At 36.6% G+C, this 20,907-nt stretch overlaps 1 protein-coding gene across 2 annotated transcripts in view; it reads right to left on the bottom strand.

The window, feature by feature from the left end:
• TRPA1 (transient receptor potential cation channel subfamily A member 1) overlaps positions 1–20,907 on the bottom strand; it is a 64,026-nt gene that overhangs the window by 31,477 nt on the left and 11,642 nt on the right. The window contains exons 2-10 of one of the 2 annotated variants that reach the window (XM_072411060.1): positions 19,110–19,279; positions 15,348–15,510; positions 11,333–11,508; positions 10,306–10,413; positions 9,041–9,149; positions 8,801–8,949; positions 7,334–7,470; positions 5,190–5,238; positions 3,720–3,819 (exon numbers count right to left, since the gene is read on the bottom strand). In XM_072411060.1, coding sequence (XP_072267161.1) covers positions 3,720–3,819; positions 5,190–5,238; positions 7,334–7,470; positions 8,801–8,949; positions 9,041–9,149; positions 10,306–10,413; positions 11,333–11,508; positions 15,348–15,510; positions 19,110–19,235 — 1,117 coding nt within the window. In that variant the 5' untranslated portion in view covers positions 19,236–19,279. The remainder of the gene's footprint in view (positions 1–3,719; positions 3,820–5,189; positions 5,239–7,333; positions 7,471–8,800; positions 8,950–9,040; positions 9,150–10,305; positions 10,414–11,332; positions 11,509–15,347; positions 15,511–19,109; positions 19,280–20,907) is intronic. The other variant, XM_072411061.1, reaches the window with a different exon arrangement.

Raw genomic sequence — 20,907 nt, 5'->3', positions numbered from 1 at the left:
AAAAAAAAAAATTTCATGAAAACCTGTAACGCTTTTGGTACAGAAATCTAGACATCAGTGTAACGCTCAGGTGGTTAAAACACAGTTAAGAAGTTTTGAAGATACTGAAAAATACAGGGTTAGCCCATGTACTGATAATGTAATGAAAAATGAAAAGACATTAATCTTGTCTGCTACAATTGTGATCAAAAGGGCCATAGAGCTAATACATGCCCGAGCAATTCATATAAAAGGAGGGCACAACGGTGCAACTATTGCAAGAGTTCTACAGACAAAGAGACATTTTGCAGGCGGAAAGTGCAGGACAATGTAAAACATGTGACTGATGATTTGCTTTCCTAATAATTGAAAACCAGTCAACAATTTAATATCTAAGGGACTAATAGTTGATACAGAAGCGACATTGCATATTATTACAGACATTAAAAGATTTGACGACACATTCAAGCCAGAGACACACTACATGGAGTTAGCGTATGGGAAAAAGACTTCTGGTATAGCACTCAAGAGAGGGGATGCAGAAGTATGCCTGGCCGACAGTGAGGGAAATTGAGTAAAGACAATGTTACAAAACACAGTGTATATCCCTACATATCCACAGGATATTTTCTCAGTTGAAGCGGCAACAAGGAATGCTGCATCTGTTGAATTCCGGCAAGACAGTAGCAAATTGGTCTATAATAACGGTACCAAATTCATTATCAAGAAATTCAACAGGCTTTATTATTTGAACATTTTTGAAGAAAGTAATGATAGTTGTCATGGTTGTTATGATATTCAAACTTGGCATGAAATCCTTGGTCTCTGTAATTATGATGATATCTTTAAATATAATGATATCCTAAAATATCTTACCAAATGTAGTAGAAGGAATGAATAATAAGGGTAAGATTGATAAGTCTAACCTGAGTTGTAAGATTACGGAAAATTTGTTCAGAACAGAAATAGAGAGTCTGACACCCGAGCAAAACACCCGCTTGAACTAGTACACACTGACTTAGCAGGCCCTATAGACCCCAAAAAAAGGATGGATTTAGATATGCCATTGCATTCACTGATGATTATTCTGGTGCAGTGTTTGTGTACTTTCTGAAAAGTAAGACTGACAGTATTGGCCACAGAGAAGCCTATTGCAGATAGAGCCCCCTATGCGACTATTAAATGTATAAGGTCTGACAATGGTACTGAATTTGCAGTCATTGCTCGAAAGAAGGGCATAGGACATGAGACCTCAGCACCTTACTAACCCTTACAAAATGGGACTGCTGAGAGAAACTGGAGAACACTGTAGCAGCTGGCCAACGAAAACACAGGGTTTTGTCCAGGAGGACAGGTACATTTGCCCCAGATACAGGTTATTTGCGGAGTATTTTTCTATTTAGTTAGACAGTTTTCCTTTTGACCTGAAGGTGGGGTTGAAGTACCAGGCTGAATGACAATGAGCTTCTTGGCCGGGTGGGGGAGCTAAAGAGGCCTGGGTATGATCAGGTGTAACTCTCTCAGCTGAAATGCATCCTGGAAATTTGGCCAGGGATGTAAACTTCCAGCCTGATTATTTCTGAGTCTCTGTTCTTGGCTGGTGAGCAAGATGTATGATAATAGAAAGAAAACTACCAAAAGAGTTATGGACATTTGCAGTAATGACTGCTGCTATGATTTGCAACAGGTGTTTTATTAGTCGTTTGATCCTTCAAGAATGAGAACTTTTGGATCAGAATGTTTTGGATACCAGTATGACAGAAAGAAGCACAAAGGGAATTTTTGTAGGATATGACAAAAATAGTCCCTCATACCTGGTGTATTACCCAGACACAGGCAGAGTCTTGAGACACAGACTAGTAAAGTTTATTACAAGGAGTGTGATTGAAAGACAGATCCAGACTGATCAGCCAAATATTGATAATGATGTTTATGGGCAAAGAACTGTATACCCCATATCCAATTCTAATACAAACCAGTAACCAATTTCTGAAGTCAGCAATAAAGAGGACAAATATGATGGCCAAACACAAGATAGCTATTGTCCACGATCTCCAAAAAAGAAAGAAAAAACCCTTGGTATCTAGATGACTATGTACTAGAGTCACATTGTAATGATCAGATACTGACAAATATTGATTACTGTTACAGAGCACATGAAGTAAGCCATAAAATCACCTGAGTCACAGGTTTGGTTAAATGCAATGAAAGGTGAGATGGATTTACTAAAAGAGAATGGGACTTTTACATTGACCACCCTACCAGAAGGTAAAAATTCAGTGGGAGGTGGATGGGTCTATGCAATAAAAGATGAAAATGATGCGAAAAGCAAAAACTGAATATTGTTTTAGCCTGACCAAAAATGGTCCACTGATTTCATGGATGTTAAAGAAACAACCTACAATTGCACCGTCTTCTTGTGAAGCTGAATTTGTTGGCTGCTACAACACAAGAGAGTCTATTACTTGTACAGTTACTTAACCTCCCTAGCGGTTCATTTTTTTCCGGTTTTATATGTCTAAAAGCGGTACATTGTTTTTCATTGAAATTTATTTTATAGTATAATATAATAGTATGAGTATATTAAAGTTTGAAACACCAAATCATGTAAAAATAATAAATTGAATAAATTAAAAAATCTATTTTTTTTTATTTTTTTTATAATTTTTTTTTTTAAATACACATTATACTCATACTAATATATATACTGTAAAATAAATGTTCTTGAAAACAATGTACTGCTTTTACACATATAAATCCAATGTATTGCATTCAATACAGTTATTTTGTATTGAATGCAATACAAATGGATTTTGAATTTCCTGCCCTGCCCCGCCAGCACACGCACCGACGTGACCGGGAACTCATCGGATGCAGAAGCCGGCCGGAGGAAGAGAGAAGAAGACGGAGATCGCGGTGATGGACGCCAGCGGATCAGGTAAGGCTCTATTTACTATTACCTTCCATAGGATTACCTAGGTTACCGCTTTTAGCAACTTTTTTCTACCCACACTCGAGGTTACCGCTAGGGAGGTTAAATAGTTAGACAGTAAATGTCAGTTTGAGCCAGTTAAAATTTTTGAAGACAACCAAAATGCAATAGCTCTTGCAAAGAATTCAGTTTGTCGTCAAGGATGCAAACATATTGATATCAAATATCTTTTTCTTAGATCTGCTCTAAATGAGGGCATTGTAGCTCTTGATTTTTGTTCCACAAATGACATGGTAGCTGATGTTATGACAAAACCTATAACAAAGTTTAAGCTAGAAAAAATGTTAAAATGATAGTTTTGGAGTATAAATCAGTGTACATTAATGATTGTACTAAAATTATAACTTTCCAGCAGTATAAGAGCAAGAGGGGGTGTTAAGATATGTAATATTGTGTATGCTCTTATAAGGTTTTATCTCTCATACTTGACCTTTGTCATGCAACAAAATTGTCTGTCTGTTATTGAGTGTGGTATTGAAAGTGTTTAAATAAAGTTTAACTAAGTTATTCTTCTCAGTGAGAGACTTCTGGAGGGAAGAGAAGCATGGTGTCTGTGTGCAGTTCCTACTCTGTCTAAGGAAAGCAGGAGTTCACAAAAAGTTCAGACGATAACATTATTATACCGGTTATCCCATCTCTTATTATAATGGCAACAAAATTGGTATCAGAAGGCTTAGCAAATAAAGTAAGATTTAAGCTTGAAACATGAAAAAAAAAGTGGATTAAGTGTTCAACATTACCACATTACCTTTCTCAAGGAGTAAATTCACAACTTTCCAAGCAGAGCAAGAAGTGGCCAGCAGTAGAGGTGTACGGAACTCGTTATCAACACTGTCAATATTTGCTCCCTGTAAATAGAAAAGATAATCATTCTCCAATCTGTCTATGGAAAGAATATAACCCCTGACTACTAATGGCTAATATCTACATACTGTGCTGCAAAAATACTTGTAAGTTAAACAGGAAAGGCAAGAAAGTAAAAATCAATAATTATGTGCTTTGGGAGAGGTAAAACATTAAAACCAAATCTAGCAAAGTGAAAGCAAAGACAGAGATTCAGAATGTAGGCAGAAGTCCAAATCTGTTGGCAAGTAAAATGGCTCCCATATACGTTTTTTCACCTGTGCATTTAAAAGTTGCTCTGAAGCTCAGCTTTTTGTTAAAAAATTTAGTTTTGCGTCCCTGGTATGAGCAGTAATGTACTCTACTGTACTGCACCACAAATGTCAAAACATACAGTATTCAGTATGTAACGTTATATGAATTTGTAGCTATTCAGACTTTTATATAATACATGACTACAGGCAAATCACAGGTCTTCTGACTTGATTTTGAAATTGCTTATGCAGCATTTACCTACCTACCTACCTACCTATAATATTCATAGTGCATGGGATAAATATATATTTAATAAAAACACTTTGGGTACTATTTAAAAAATGGAATCGGACATTCCCTCAAACATTCCTTTGTGGGAATTTTCCAGATCTATGAGTTTTAATCGCAGCAAATCGTCCCCACCAGGGAATGTTTTATAAACAAAACCTTAAAAACTAATGCCAATATATCTAATTTTTCTACCATAATTTGAAATAATATTTTAACTATTATGTTACCTTTACATAGCATTTCAGTTGGATTATCTCTGCTTATTCTTATACCAATATAAATACTTTGTATTGGCTCATATATGTATGTATTCTTTTATAACATACGTCCTACTAAGTTTTTTTTTTTTTATTAATCCAATAATTTAAAATGCAATTGCTTTCCATTTTATTCTTTTAATGGATACGTTTTTTTACAGCAGGAATCTGACATTCCATCAAACATAACCTGGAGGGAATCTTCTATGTCCATGTGTTTAATTGGCAGTAATTGATTCCCACCAGGGAATGTCAGATTCACTGTTTTATAGATAGATACCTTCCAGATCCATGTGTTTTTATGGAAGTAATTATTTCTCCTCCAGAGAATATTTTAGTGATTGACATAATAATTGCTTTATAAATAGACCCTCATGACTTATTTGTGCCCCGGTGTATGAGATAGTTGGCTTATCCAAAAACCCAATTTTTTGCCTATTTAAAACATGGCACAAACTACATTTAAATACAGAAGTTTTAAACTTTCCTAATTCCAATAATAACGTTTTGACTGGAGTTTTGACTGCCACTAAAATTGTTATCAGTTTATTTAGCAAAATATAAATATTTACCATCGATACTAAATATTCTGCCAGGTCAACATGGTCAAACAAGCATGATCTATAAAAAGATTAAAAAAAAGCAGAGTAAATATTGATAAAAATGCAATAAAGCATAATAACACATGGAACAGGAGTTATACAAAAATAATTGCCAAAATTGCAAAAATGAAATAATAAAGTTGAAATTTGATTTAAATAAAATATTTATTTTTGGTGCACTTTGAAATTGCCTAAAGTTTATCTTGTCATTATTATATCTCTGATATAAAACACTGAAGACTCAAAGCAGTTCTTAATAAAATACAATAACTTTTTATTTCATGAAAATATTTAGAGCTATGAGATACTGTGAGCTGATATTTTCACATGCAGTCACCATAAATTACTAAAAAGTAACAGATGGACAACCAGGAAATGCAGTTTATGAGGCAACTAACCATAAATGTTATTACCTTCTATAATTCATACTCTGCTCTTAATTAGTATATTGCTACATGGATACATAAAGGCTGATAAGTCATTAAACATGTGGAAATTTTTAATGCTTTACATACTGTCTATATTGCCACAAAAAAATTACAACAAACATTTTTACACGGTTGGCATTTACCCAAATAAAATATTATTTGCATTTTATTTTTGTTTGAAAGAAAATCTCTTTGTGTTACATTTTATTCATAATAGTGTTTATCATTATCTGACATACAATGCATACTGAACTATATACTTTACACGAAGCAAAGTAGAATGCAAATATGTTACGTACAACAAACCTAACATGGCTAAAAAGTGGAAAATATACCAAAAATGTTGACATGCTTGTGGTGCCTGCAAGTAACAGGTTCATAGTGGCCCCTGTGTCCCTCTGAAGCCACTTTGGACCTTGGCCCAAGTTGTTTGTCAGGACCTTGACTTTGCACCCATTCAAGAAAATACCCTGCATCTTCCTGGTAATACCGTATTTTTCGCCGTATAAGACGCCCAGGAATATAAGACGCACCCAATTTTAAAGGAGGAAAATCTAGAAAAAAAAGATTCTGAAAGATTATTCCCCTTCTGATCACTCACGTGCCATTCATACCGGTATTCCCCTTCTGATCACTCATGTGCCATTTTCCCCTTCTGATCACTCTGTGCCGTTCAAATTCCCCTTCTGATCACTCTGTGCCGTTCACTTACCTTTTTTTCCACTGTACGGCAGTTAGGGCAGGGATCAGCAGGGGGCGCTGTGCCGGCTTCTTTCGCTCTGCACTCCAGCCAGGAGGAGACACAGGCTGCAGCCAGCGAGCAGAGGAGACACACGCAGGATCGGGTATCGGGTGAGTATCTTATTTTAATTATTTTATAACACGGTATTTGTCGTATAAGACCCACCAACTTTTCCCCCCCAGTTTTGGGGAAGAAAAAGTGCGTCTTATACGGCAAAAAGGACGGTACCTTGAACCATTAGGTCATCAAATGCCAGAGCCTCAAGGGGCAGTAGAGCCCCTGGTATCTGACAGTTCTATGGCATGATGCAGGGTTTAGTTCTGAATTGGAAGTTCCTAATTAGGACTTTGGAGAGAATTCATAGCGATATATAAGGAGGGGTTGGGCCTAGAATTTAAGGGGACACAAAAGATACATTTTAGAACAGGTGAATTGAACTATTATTTTAGGTACTGTTTAGACCAAGTGTTGGTAATTTGAAGAACGGAGACCTCAACACTGGAGCTCCTTAGAACCTAATGTTATGTTGGTTACATTTCCTAAGCACAAAAATATCAAGTTTGGTTAATAAAGAACTATGATAGTATGTTTAGGCCTATTTCACTGTGCAATAAATGAACACTGTGGTTGCCAGCTGAAATCATTTGGCATTTTGAAAGTCCTCACTATTAGATATTACAGGTGATCTCCCAACAAATATATTTAAATCTAACAAAAATCTACTAAATATCTTTAAACTGTTCTTTAATTTTGGATGAACATCAATACAAATCAAACATCATTTGAATATTTACAAATAATCTCGAATAGTAATTACACACAAAAAAATCTACATCTTAATTTTCTGGTTATAAGCAAACTAGGAACTAAAATAAATGGCTATATTAGGATTGTAAGAATGTTTGGAAACTTTTTATCATTAAAAAAAATAATAGATTTCTTACTTATGTAGTGGTGTTTCATTATTTCCATCTGGCAGATTAACAATATCCTTCTCTCCAGTGTATGAGGAGACCATGAACGTTACAATTTCAGTTGCTCCCTGAGTAGCAGCAAAATGAAGAGCTGTGGCATTATCATTCTGCAACAAAATGTGAATGAAAGAGAACAGCTGGGTAAATAAAACAAAGCCATTTTTATTTGGTAGTTTTTAAAAATAAGACTTCTTTAGTAACATTTTGCTATTGGAAGTTTAAATTGCCTTATTCAGTAAATTTGCAAGGTTTTAAGGTGTCTTTAAAAGAATGCTAGCACATTTTAACATTTTCTAATGCTTGAGGTTTTTGTAGTAAGTGTTACCTATACACATAAAAATCTAATATTTTGCAACTTGCCAGTTCTTACATCAGATGATACATTTATTTTTCAGGATAACACTTTTAGCAAATAGGCAAAATATGTTACATTTGCCAGAAATGTAGGGACTTCTGATTTAGAAGCTTAAACATCCTTATCAACCCTATAGTAATGGAAATGCTTGAAGCTGTTCTAGATTGTCACAGTTAGTGAAGCCACAAAGGAACAGTAAGTGTGTTATATACCATATTACCATGTACAAATTATAAATAATAATTTTTGCAGCCCCTACATCTAAGGTTTGGTAAATTAGGAGAGAACTCTGTCACTAAATATTTTTGTGCAGAATCTTCCACTAAACAGAACAGGGAACAGTGAAAAACTAAAAGTTCTTCACTGGTGTACACATATGATGAGAGAGCCTCCATGTACAACATGTAATTACTTTTTGGGGTCACCTATTGTGCCCCAGCCCACTTTTACCAGAGAATTTGGATCTCATGGGATCGAGCTACTTTTCTGGAGAGTAATGACTACTGCACCACATTGACAATGTCCAAGCCAACAAGTCGCTGCACACAAAGCCAGCAACCAGAGGTAATGCACCTCCTGTGCACATGGAGTTGCATCATCCAGTGAATGAACAGGATTGCCGTCTTCACGGAAGTCGGCTGTGAAGACAGTTATGAAGATGGCGGCCCCCTAGATTGCAGGGATGACATATCCTGGACCTGTCACCACTGCAGGATGACTCCACAGGGTAAGTATGTGCCATAATTGGCACGTATGCTATATGCATACTTGGTCATTATGGCAGAAGCTCCCCATCCACCAACAAGTTTAGTTGTGCTTTAAGCAGAGATAACCATATAAACCTGGCAGGCTCCAGACACAAGCCGGAATTTTATGACAAATATGTAGGCACAGTGTGGAGTAACATTGCAGTGTCCAGCAAAGAACAAGTACTGGCATCTATTATCTACTCCAAAAAGAACTTTATGTTTCGTATTATAGTTAAAATAGGCATACTCATTTTAAAATACAATTTTACTTATTTTTTAACAGAAATATTTTCTGAATATGTTTTAATATTGATTTTCTGGTAAAATAGCAACTACTTGTTTCAGGTCAATCTTTGCTCCATATTCAATGCAAGCTTTCACAACTTCCAAGCGTCCATTTTGAACTGCCACGTGTAGGGGGCTGCTTTTCTCATTGTCTGTGAAATTGATGTGTTGTTCAATACTAAACCCAAATTCTTCACCTGCACAGTATAAAAGAATAAGTGAATAAAAAATGTTTTGCCTTGTTTAGCAACTTCACAGAATTGACGATAGGTAATTGCAATGAAATACCTTTTTTGAGTACCAGGTCCATGCATTTTAAAGAGCCAGCGAATGCAGTCATGTGTATAGGATAACATCCAATCTTATTTCTTTTGCACAGCTTTGCCTCATGATTAAACTGCAAGTCAAAGACATAAATAATAATAATATTATTATAGTCATGGAATTTTAAACAAAAATGTTTTATCTGTGCAACAAAACACCAAATCAAACTCATTTCAAGTAAATTTGTGCTTAGTGAATAAAAGCAGAGCTAAACTAGTCAGCAGATTTTTTTTTTTTTTTTTGTTATACTTACATTTTTATGCTGTTCTTTTTAGATTCAGGAGGCAAAAGCAAGTTTTGGTAAGTCACAACTTACACAGGCTTAAGGACTTCCCTGCAACATTTATGTTTACTCCAGTTCTGTCACACTGCTCATCCACATGTTTCTCCATACCCAGAAGTACTAGGCATTCTTATTCAGTCAATGGTGGCAAGGGCCTCATCCTCACAATGTTAGCCCATTGTTGGTGGGGTCTGTGGACAAAGAGCTTATTGGAATCTGGATGCCCCCTTTAGTAATGGGTCTTCCTCCTTTTCCTGGTAAACTAGTTCAGAGGTACATAGTATGCATTTCCAGAAAGGTTTAAAGTCAGTTGTAGTTTGGCCAGACAGATAGCTTTTATGAAAAGCTGGAAATAGGGATCCAATGCTGGATTGGCTGGATGAACATTACTCTGAACCTTTTGGTATTGGCAGGGGAGGTCATGGGCAGCTGTCCTTGGATGCCAACTTGTTGTATTAGCTAAACACGATAAAAGCAGCTCCATCCATTTAGGTAGAGTTCCTATTAATATGAAGCATGAACAGCTGCCACTTGCTGGATAGTCATGAAATCTTATTTAGACATTACTGGACCTTGATTTTCTTTTTGTTTATGAGCGACCCTTAATAACAGGGGCTTCCATGTTCCAATATTCCTGCTTACGGATCTCCACAACACTAAGGTCACATTGAGGGGATGAGGCCCTCTCCTGTAATGATGGCCTTGCCACCGTTGGAGGCAGAAAGGGGGTCTGTTTTTTGCCAAAAAAGTAGGGCTATAAGGGGGGGGGGGGGGGGGGGGTCTTGTTGTTGCCAAAAGGAAAGAGGGCTATAAACTTTTCACCTCTTTCTTCTTTAGGAAAGAGGGGGACAAATGTTTTTATTTATTTATTTATTTTGCAAATGTATTGCATTTTGCATTTTTTGCCTTTTACCTTATTGTTTCAGTAACGGACATTATGACTTACCAGCATCACAAGGGCATCTGAATTGTCCTTATAGCAAGCAATCATAATTGGAGTGTTCCCAAGTTCACCTTCCAGATTAACATCGGTAGTGCTATGATGCAACAATTCCTAAAACAAACAAAGTAACATTGCACATTACATACACATACATATATATTGCAAATAAATGTTTTATTTACATAATCCTGATCTTTGCTATAAAACAGATTATTAAGTATTTAAGAGTGGGGAAAAATAGAATAGAGATTTTTTTTAGATAATAAGGAAAGGGTTTATGAATTGAACATTAAGGGCAGGTTCAGACCTGCTTCTAAATCATGCAATTCCATACAGCTCTCCACATCTGGAACACTTGCTCAAACACTCTTACAGCAGCGCTGGTTTTTAAGGATCCAGCATCTGCACATGTAACAGCTGGCGGCAGTGAGCCTCTATACCATGTGGCGTCTTCTGAGAGGTAACAATTCCTGGTGTGAGGAAGCGGTAAACATGCCAGCGGTGTGAACCTGGCCTTAAACACCAGAGGTAAATTTAAGGAAAAAAAACTTCTGTTATTTATCAAACAATAGTCTTATTGTTGTTGTCCATTTCATTCTGCATAGATACATACTGTGTAATAGTCTGATATATATTTTAGTTTAGGAAAAATTATAAAGGTGACAGAAAAAATCCCTTGCATGTTTGGGTATTCAATTTTTGAACCTTGAGTCTTATGCACTTTATTTTCATTCTGATTTCTTTTAAATGTTGTTTAATCTTAGAAAGGTCTGTAGGGAAGTGCATTTACATATGCTAGAAAGATTTTTGGAGTAGTATTATATACAACTTTGGATTCAGTACTAGTAGCACCGCTTAAAAAATATTCAGCATACAGATCTTTGATTTATGCCTTACAAATGTTGTTCTATTCTAAGAAAAGTTACAACTTCCTTTAAAATGTATCCTGATTAATGGTGCGCCTCAATGTACTCTTCATATACTAAATATAGAGGTCGCTTCCTGTTGAAGGTTATGCTCTATAACTTACCTCTACTATACTGTTATGATGAAGCTGAATGGCCAGATGAAGTGGAGCCAGTCTATAGACGTTCAGCAAGTTTGGGTTAGTGCCTCTGCTTAAAAGAACTTTGACACTGTCCAATTGGTTCATTTGTACGGCCCAGTGGAGTGCTGTACCTCCTTTATTATCTTGAGCATTGAGGACTACAACGAAACAAAACTATTATTACATATTTTAATTATCATTAAGTAAACATGCCTATTGTCTGAATCTGTATAGAGAATAAAAAGTACTTATTTGTACATTATCAGCCCTCTTTGTTGGTCCCTATGATATTGTATTAGTTCAAAAAGCCAAGTTCAAAAATTAGTTCAAAATTACCAAGTAACAGTTACCAAGTTACAAATATTTAGGGATATATTGACAATATATATTTTACATAATATATATTACAAATATATATTGTAGACAACCAGCAGGAAAGGTACTAGAGGGCAGATATGTGCCATGCAGGTTGCTGAGCTCAATGCTGTAAATTACAGGGATTTCAGTGTGACTGCTCTAGCAGGCCGTCCCGGGATTTCCCCACTGCTGGAGAAGAGTCCAGGTGCAGCTCCCAGAGGCAGTAAAAAGGGAATGGCAGAGACAAGACTCTGCAGACAAGGTGACCCTAGTTGATTTTCTGCCTTTTTGTTGGAAATGGACTGTTATAGCACAAAAGACAGCTGGAGATAAGTGTTTATGTCTTTGATCTTTAACCGGCTGAAGTTAGGCCATCCTGTTGGGACAATTTTTTGCTGTTGTTTTTTGCAATAAAACCCTGATTTGGCATCCAATCCTGCTAGTTGCCTACCATTTGTCCAGCTAATTCCCACAATATATTTACAGACATATAAAAAATTGACATTTAAATAAACAAATGTGATAAATCATGTATGTTAAGGTCAACCTGAAGGGATTTTAGCAGACAATTAAAGAAGACCAAATATTTATGAGTTCTGATTTTAGAACATGTTTGTGCATTTTGGTTTTGGAACATGTTTGTACATATTGATTGAAAGTACACAAGTTGTATTGTATACAAATGATCAAGTACAGAATTTCGATCACTTTTTATCCTCTATCTTCTAATAATGATATTGCAGCACATATTAATGTATTGAACCACTGGTAAACAGTACAAGTTAGCTGGCTGCCATAAAATGACCCTATCATGTTTCTCTATCCTTGTTAGTTGCATACATTTATAATCTTAAAGGCTATCCATAAAAAAACTTATGACAGCTGTTGACTTTCCTTGTTGCAGAAAAAAAATTATCTTGAGTTTAAACAGGAGGATAAACATCTTCTTATCTTCAGAAACAGGATTATGCCATAATAACATGTCTTTGCCTCAATTTGTATGTGGCTTCTACAATTTGTGAAAGATTGGCTGTTGGATAATGTGGATATTTCAAACTGTACCTGCCCTGTACTATTCACACATTTATAAGTGGTGGAGTGGTAGGGTGAAAAATATGCAACTCACCTAAGGTAAAAATAAAATACAGCATCTTCACTAAAGTACCCAAAACACCTAACCGCTAACCTTCAAAACTAAGCCTTTAACATTTATACCCCTACCCTCATCGCAACACATCCATGACTGATAATTGATACCCAAAAAGCCTTTACTTTTATCCTTCAGGTTCCATGCTGGGATCATATAGCACCAATATGTCAGCACAATAAAAAAAATGTTTATTCGTACAGTACTGTAAACTATAAATTATAGTGTATGTAAAGCCTAATTTTTTATTTTATTTTTAGCTTATAGTAAAAAAAAGAATGCTTTTTTTAGTCAATGTAACTGTAAGGCAGAAACAGGCAAGGTCAGCAACAGTAAATCAGACAAATACAGGCCAGCAGCAAGTTAGCCCAGCTTAACACTACAACAGGCACTAGTGACTGGAAGCAGAGAAGCTATAAAGTCCCAGGAGCTAATGACAGTGCAGGACAGAGTCAGCAACTAATCTGCCTCGAAATCCCCTTCAGCTGTGCACAGCCTCAGAATGTGTGCTGGGGATGCCGATAAAATGCATCAGGCTGCACAGGGAAGCAGGGGGTGCTATATCTTAGTTCTCCTTGCTGCTGCAAATCGCTGTACAGAATAAACAGTGTTTGATACTGCGATGGCGCACAGCAAAAGATCGCCGGCCAGAAAACCATCTCCAAACAGTATAATGGGGGATATTTCTTTTGAAATCTAGTCGCAAAGATGCAACAAGATGTGAGAAAAAATCTACAAAAGTGAGCGGTATTCCAAGTGAGGGGTATTCCTCTTTTAAACAGTTGTCTCCAGAACCCGAGTTCCTATTAAAAGATTTCTCCTTACCTCTTCTAGAATAATTTTTTTTTCAAATGATTAACTTTTTTTGTTCATACATTGCATAACGCAGCACTTTACCAAGTTCATAGTTATGTCACTAACTGTCCCTCAGAAGGGCTCACAATATGTCCCCACCATAGTCATTCATCATTACCAAAGTGTGGGGCCAATTATTTTAGGGGAAGCCAATTACCCTAAATGCCTGTTTTTGGGACGATGACAGGACAAAAGATAAAGTGGATCTTGAATTTGCATAGAAAGCAGCTTTACAAAGGAAAAAAAAATACTGAAACTTGTTATGACAACTTTTATAATGATTGTACACATAAAACATACAAAAGGTGTAGATGCTGCCCTTTATCCACTCGATATCTGATACTTGTATACCAAGAGCAACTTACATTTCTGCTATGGGCCAATATGTTCTGATGATAATGTTGTCATTACATAAGATACTATAGAATTACATATAAGGGTACAATCATAAATAGATTGCATAGTAAATTTGTTCAACAAAAGTGTTTGTTTATTTGTTCTATGAGAATTACGATTGTCAAACAAACTTGAAAGGTAACTATATGGTATACATGGCGAATATACTTTAATGTAGTTGCCAATTACTAGGTTGACATGATTGAATGTTCAAGAAAGGGCCCTACATACAAACTGATAATTTTGCCTGAATATGTCCCCTAATGTGTGTTCAGTTTGTACTATTACAGTATATATGTTTATGATTGCAGTGAGGGTCAAAGCCACAAATAAAGGGAGTATGTAATGGAACAAACAAGACTATAGGAAATATATTGTTTTTTTTTCTCTTTTTTAAGCTTTTTTAAGCTCTATACATGCAAAAAAACTAAATAAAAAAACATTTTTTTCTACTTAAAAAATCTAGTGATACTGCAGACATAACGATATATAAAAATATAAATCTTACTCACTAACATTTGTCGTGTTTATGATACTTAAAATTTTGGCACAAAGTAATAAACCATTGTTTATTTTTTTTTTTTAAAAAGGCTAATTTGCACATTTGTTTAATACAACAATACAAAAAAACAAATTTAGAAAAGGGAATTAAAATAAAAAAAGAAATAATAATGATTTATAAAAAGTGGATATAAACCAGCAGGGTGGGAGGAATTAATTGGGGCTGATAAGAGTTAACTAAGGCTATGTACACACATCAGACAATTCTGGTCCGATTCAGGGCTAGTATCGGCCAAAAATCTGACGTGTACAGTGGCTGTCAGGCGTTATTCATCAATCTGTCCTGGCGGATCCACAAACAACAAAAGATGAATGACCGCAATTCAAGTGAAGGTGAAAGAGCACAGTGGGGTGCTGCTCACTCGTTCTCACCCCCCCCTCCATAGAGGAGAGCAGCACTGTATGTATATACAGCGCTCATTCATGCATCTTTTAGTCTTTTGTCATTGGAAAGGATCATAAAAGAACACGTATATATAGCCTAACTTTTAAGTTGTCAAATGGAAACACTGATTATTAAAAAAAATTGAAAACCCTTTTTTTCTAGTAAAGTTACTGATATAATTAAAATCACTACAAATACATGAAACTGAATAAATTAGAAGTAGCAATGATGTTACTTTGTATTTCTGAACTTAGACTTCTGTTAACAATCATTTAAAAACTTTTCTTATATATTACCTTCATCAGTACCCTCGTTAGCTATCATGCTTATGATATCCAAGTGTCCATATTTTGCAGCATAATGTAGTGGTGTGGCATGTAAATCATTTCTGGTCATCAAACATCCTGGGTTCTTCAGTATAAAACTTCGCACACGGCACACATGTCCATCCTTAACAAGCTGTAATATAAAAATACCAGTTGGTCTAATGTCAATTACTGCTAATAATAAACAACAATATACAATAACATTTAACATAAAATGAAAGTGAGAACAAGTCCTAAGAAGCACACTTGTAAATGCTGTGTCACCCTAATTGGTAAAAATTTGCAGCTGGCTACCCTGCCCTTAGACATGATATTTATTTGCATTTCAAATTAGTATTTTCATTAGCTTGACTTCAGAGCACAGGTATAAGAATTACATACAAATTCAATTGTCATCCTAAAGAGGATATTGAAAATATTTTTGGATACACATAGGGCAGACAGTTGACTGGACACTGTAAAACTCTAATAGATCAATTTCTGAGTATGTCACCTCAATTATATCTTCCATTCATACAATAGTTCAATTAGGTATGGAAATGAACCAAGTGTTGGTATTCATGTACACTTTCTTTTTACCAGCTGTTATCGAGCAGCTGGGTTGGTTGGGTGGAGCATTGCTGCACACATTTCACTTGTAAATATATATGAAGGTAAAGAAATATTTTATTTCAATAACAAGCACTATTTATTTAAATAATAATGGGATTGAAGGTTCTGATGCTGCTTTAAATTATGTGCTAGTCGGATGTAAAGGGCAAGTGAGTATATGAGGCAATCAACGCCAATCAGATTAGATTATTAAAAAGCTGATTTCTTCCTTAGATGTGTTGTCCAGAGATTTCATTTGAGATCAGCAGACATAAGATTTTCACTAGACATGACAAATTTAGGTGATCTCACATCTATTGTAATAATTAGCCACATCACTGAGATTTTGCTAACCATTTACAATAAACTGAATTCTATTATGCCGCTGAGACAAATATCGGGGTTCAGTAATGCAGGACAGATTTGAGGTGTTCTCTAAATTGCTTAAACAATAGTCACTAAGGGCATCCAGTCAGAGAATTAATTGATCAAACATCATTTAACTAAAATTGATTTAGTACACTTTCATCACCTAACCTGTCCTTTACCCTTTTTATATTAAACCTAATCCTGGTTACCCCATTACCAAAGGAGCCCGCAGGGGCAGCAAAACACAGAAGGATTATCTAAGGTTAGGGAAACCCTTTTTACAGAAAAAAATCAATGGAGATCTTTTAAATGTTCAGCTGCAGTCAAGTGTCTCACTCCTTAATGGCTGGTCAGTCTGCACAGTAACAGCAAGAACAAAACATGTGGTTTGTGGTGATTCATACTGGAATGCTTTGAAAAGTGGAAGCAATGTAAAAAACATAAGAAGGAACAATGCATTAAAAAATTCTGTAGTTCTACAGCCTGAAAAGTCTAAGCCAGGGGTGCCCACACTTTTTTGGCTTGCAAACTACTTTTAAAATGACCAAGTCAAATGATCTACCAACAATAAAAAGTTAGACTTAATAACTCCTGTGTGCGGTAGAGTTTGTTTTGAAAGGCAGGGCTCCGCGATCTACTCGCGTTGCCTTTGCGATCTACTGGTAGATCGTGATCCACCTGATGGGCACCCCTGGTCTAAGGGCAGCTTTGGCCTTGGCAACATGATCTAAGAAAAGAAAGCAAACATATAAATGTTATAATGGACATTTTATCCAAAATTATTCATAAAACCATAATTGATTTAAATATTAAAAAGACATATAGAAACATCATAGGATATACATGACACTCGTTATAGTCTCATAAATCTTTCAGTGCGTTTTACAAGGTGTGAGGATTGAAAAAAAAAAAGGAATTAAAAAAGAGAGAAACTGTGTCCAGTCACTACTCTTCCTTCATTATTGTTTTAAATCACCAGGAGCCCCCAAAACAATTATTTTGATTTTGATTTTGATGATTGCCCAGGCTGGGTAACTAATAATTTCCACACAGGCGCTCTATGTGAGTTAATTTATTCCCGGCAGATGCAGGGGAAGCTGGGAGTGCCAGGTATACTGGCAACCAAAGCTGGTGCTGCATAGGTGCAACAAGTGCTCAACCCAGAAATGTTTTCGAGCTGGGTGGGAAGGAATTGTAGGCGGATGGCAGACCCTGTATTGTGACCCAGCTCATCAGTAACCATACAAAAACAGCCAGGTGTTTGCTGAAAAGTGCCAGGTGGTGCGCCCGGCTAAAAGGGGCTGGGGAGAACACTGGGTGCAGCTCAGCTTTTGCCCGATACCCGGGGCACTATTGCAGAAGGGACATCACCTGTCTTTTTCTGCAATATTGACCTGACTGTGGAATTTTAGTTCTGCTTCAAGGCTAGTGTAAATTATAGTACTAAAAGCTATAGTATTGGGCAAATTTATTTTATTTAAAATGTCATGCGATGAAGTTATGAAAATCATAAACATATATTATAACAATATAAACATCACCAATTGTCATTACAGGCACTGTAGCTAAAATATGCAGTAGAAGCACTTAATTTTTTTGTCTGATGGACTACAAGTATCATCTAACCCTCTCCTCCCTTGTGCAAACATTTGTAGTAGGTAAACTATCTAGGTGTATTTGGTGAAAGTCTCATTCATGACTTTTAAATATTCCTCCAACTGGGAAAGTATTTGTCATTTGACTTTCCAAGAACGTGTTCAATATACTGGGAAATATCATGACTATTTATGTCAGTACACCTGAATACTGCTAAGATGCTAAAAACAGCTGTATTATGAATAATATTAGTAAGTGTATGAGCAGCTTAGTAGTTCCCCTGCTTAAAGGTTGCAATTTCATTGTATGGCTTTTACAATCAATTGCTTCATAAAACCCCTATGGACTTTAAAGGTGCCTCTCAATCAATTCACTTCCTTTAAATATTCATAAAATATACTTTATTTAATATTATATATGGTTTTTTATTCAAACATTTGCTAACTGCTTAGCTTTCAGCTGCTTTTCTTAGGGGGACTGTCTCTCTTAAGCATCCAAATTTCAATGGTCCCAAATTTCAACGCAGTGGTCCCCAACTTTTTCTAGCTCAGGGAACACTAAATGCACAGACCCTGGACCATGCATCCGAGGGAGTGCTTCCCCCAAAACTTCCCCCAGAGTGACCTCATGATACCAGAACCAGAGTGGGCAGGTTGTGTCCAGAAACACAACCCACCCACCTCCCTGAGCCTACGATGTCTTCGGGAGACATGGTCCATGGCTTTGGCCGGTGTGAGGTCCTTCTCCTGACCCGGCAGCCCACCTGTCAGATGTTGGGAACCCCTGGTCTAAGGTACATTCTGCTATAAATAAAAAAAAACAAAAAAAAAAAAAAAACACATTTCCAGCTTTTAAAAGTGTTATATCACACTAAACCTTTCATCCAACCACTAGATGATTTCACTTGTTCTTTTGAAAGGCCATTAGAAAAGTAGTGGGTAAAAAAATTTGGATTTTTGTGCAAAATCATTTTTGTGATTCACACACATAGGGGTGCGGCAGGGGTGTGATCCTTTGCCCACATGCTTTGCACTAAAAGGTGTTTCTTGTTCTTAGCTGACAAAGTTGGATTTCATGCAGCAGCATATTACTCTGAATTCTTTACATACATGTGAAATTTTGGCAAGTGTTCTGCCCCAATGCAGTAAAAACACATGCACATGTCATTCTACATACCTTAAATATGAGCTGGGGATCTTCCACCATAGACTCGTAGCTGTCAGTGTGCAGGATCACCCCCTCATATGGGCTGTCGTCTTTCTCCCCTGTAGTGGTAAACATTCGTCTAATAGACTTCTTCATGTTGTAGAGTGGAGTCCAGGCTGGACAAGGTGATTTTCTTTTTCCTACAAGGTGACAGAGAGAGTCAGAGTTGTGTCACGCTTCAGCCACTCTCCACCAGTTTATTTATAAATTCTTTCGTGTTTCAAGATATGACCTCCAACAACTGAGACCCAAGAGGCCAGCCAGCAGGAAATCACAGAATGCGGCAATCTCAGCCATGTGCTGTGTGTTTGTTAGGAGGATTTACAATAAGACCTATTGTACACAACACATGCTAATATGATTCATATGGGAGGTGACATTAGAGAAAAACTCCACTTTACTTTCTCCACCTCAATGGCAAGACTTAGAAACAGAAGAACAGAAAAGGAGGCAGCCCAAGAGCTGCGAGTACAGACAAGCTGTGTGTGCTGCCAAGAGGCGTTCAGTGCTGTTTTATATTGTCTGTACGCTGACATACATGAGGCGAGAGCAGCAGAAACTTTCACATTTTCTGAATTTGTGTTGCCTTTGTATAGGTTTGCATGACTATCAGTACTGAACAATCAATTTTACTGAATACATTTAAAAATGGACCCAAACCAAAAAATTGAGACCTTACTATGTTATAGGGAACATGTTAACTGTACCTAGATTGTAAGCTCTTTAGGGGAGGGTCCTCTCCTCATGTGTCACTGTCTGTAGTAGTCTTTCACTTGCAACCCCTATTTAATGTACAGCGCTGCGTACATTACATACAGCACTGAACTTCCTGGTATGTGATCATGCCTGGTCACTCCTGTATGTATTGTGTCTGTGGTGTAAAACCTCATACAGACGTCAGATGATTGTCACTGAAACAGATCTTTCAAGATTGTTTCCAGTCACAGATGAATAAATGAGTGCTGTATACACAACACAAGTCTGTTCTATGAAGAGGGAAGGATGAGCGAGCAGCACACTTCTGGGCGCTTCTTCATAGGAGTGCACGTTCGTTATTCCCATTCGGTGGTTCATCCATCCTCCATTGCAGACTGCATTTTTCTACTTAGATGAGCACAACCTTTAATCTCAGGGGACAATTATCTGATGTGTGTATAGAGCATAAATCTGAGATCCTGCTGTCTCTGATAGTCACAGGAAATATGAAGGGTGATTGCTGTTTTCCTTGCTGGAGGCTCTGAGAGTAGAAAGCAAAGCCCTGCCTCCACCAATATGGATGCCTCTACACAGTGACATAGTGCAGGGCATGGCATGGTTATTCAGTAATAGGGAAAATATCAGCTGCAGGGAAATCATAGACTACACTGCTGGCTAGTTGTTTTTGGCACAGCCCCCTAAAAAGTGTATCTGTATTTATTTTAAAGCATAACAGTGATTTAAAGTGAGTGCCAATATGCATATTACATTTCTAACATTTTAGAATATACAGAAACATTATTTTATAACAAAAAATAGAGTAAAAATTATGCCAACAGCAACCAATTTGGTTACATTTTGGTTAGTTACATACTAAGATATTAGGCTGTCATATGCCCCCACACTCATTTTTCTATTTCATCTGGAAGGGGGCAATGACAGGTACTTCTCAGCACGCCCTCCTATACAACCTAATACATTTATTATTTTGCTTAAACCATCATGGAGGTTGTTACCAACCTCAATAGCTGAAACATACACACTATGAATAATCGAGTGATAGCAGCAACTT

Source organism: Pyxicephalus adspersus, chromosome 5 (genome assembly GCF_032062135.1).
Source record: "Pyxicephalus adspersus chromosome 5, UCB_Pads_2.0, whole genome shotgun sequence".
In the NCBI taxonomy this organism is placed as follows: Eukaryota; Metazoa; Chordata; class Amphibia; order Anura; family Pyxicephalidae; genus Pyxicephalus; species Pyxicephalus adspersus.
The sequence above is the reverse complement of the archived record's forward strand: the minus strand, read 5'-3'. Positions and strand labels throughout refer to the sequence as shown.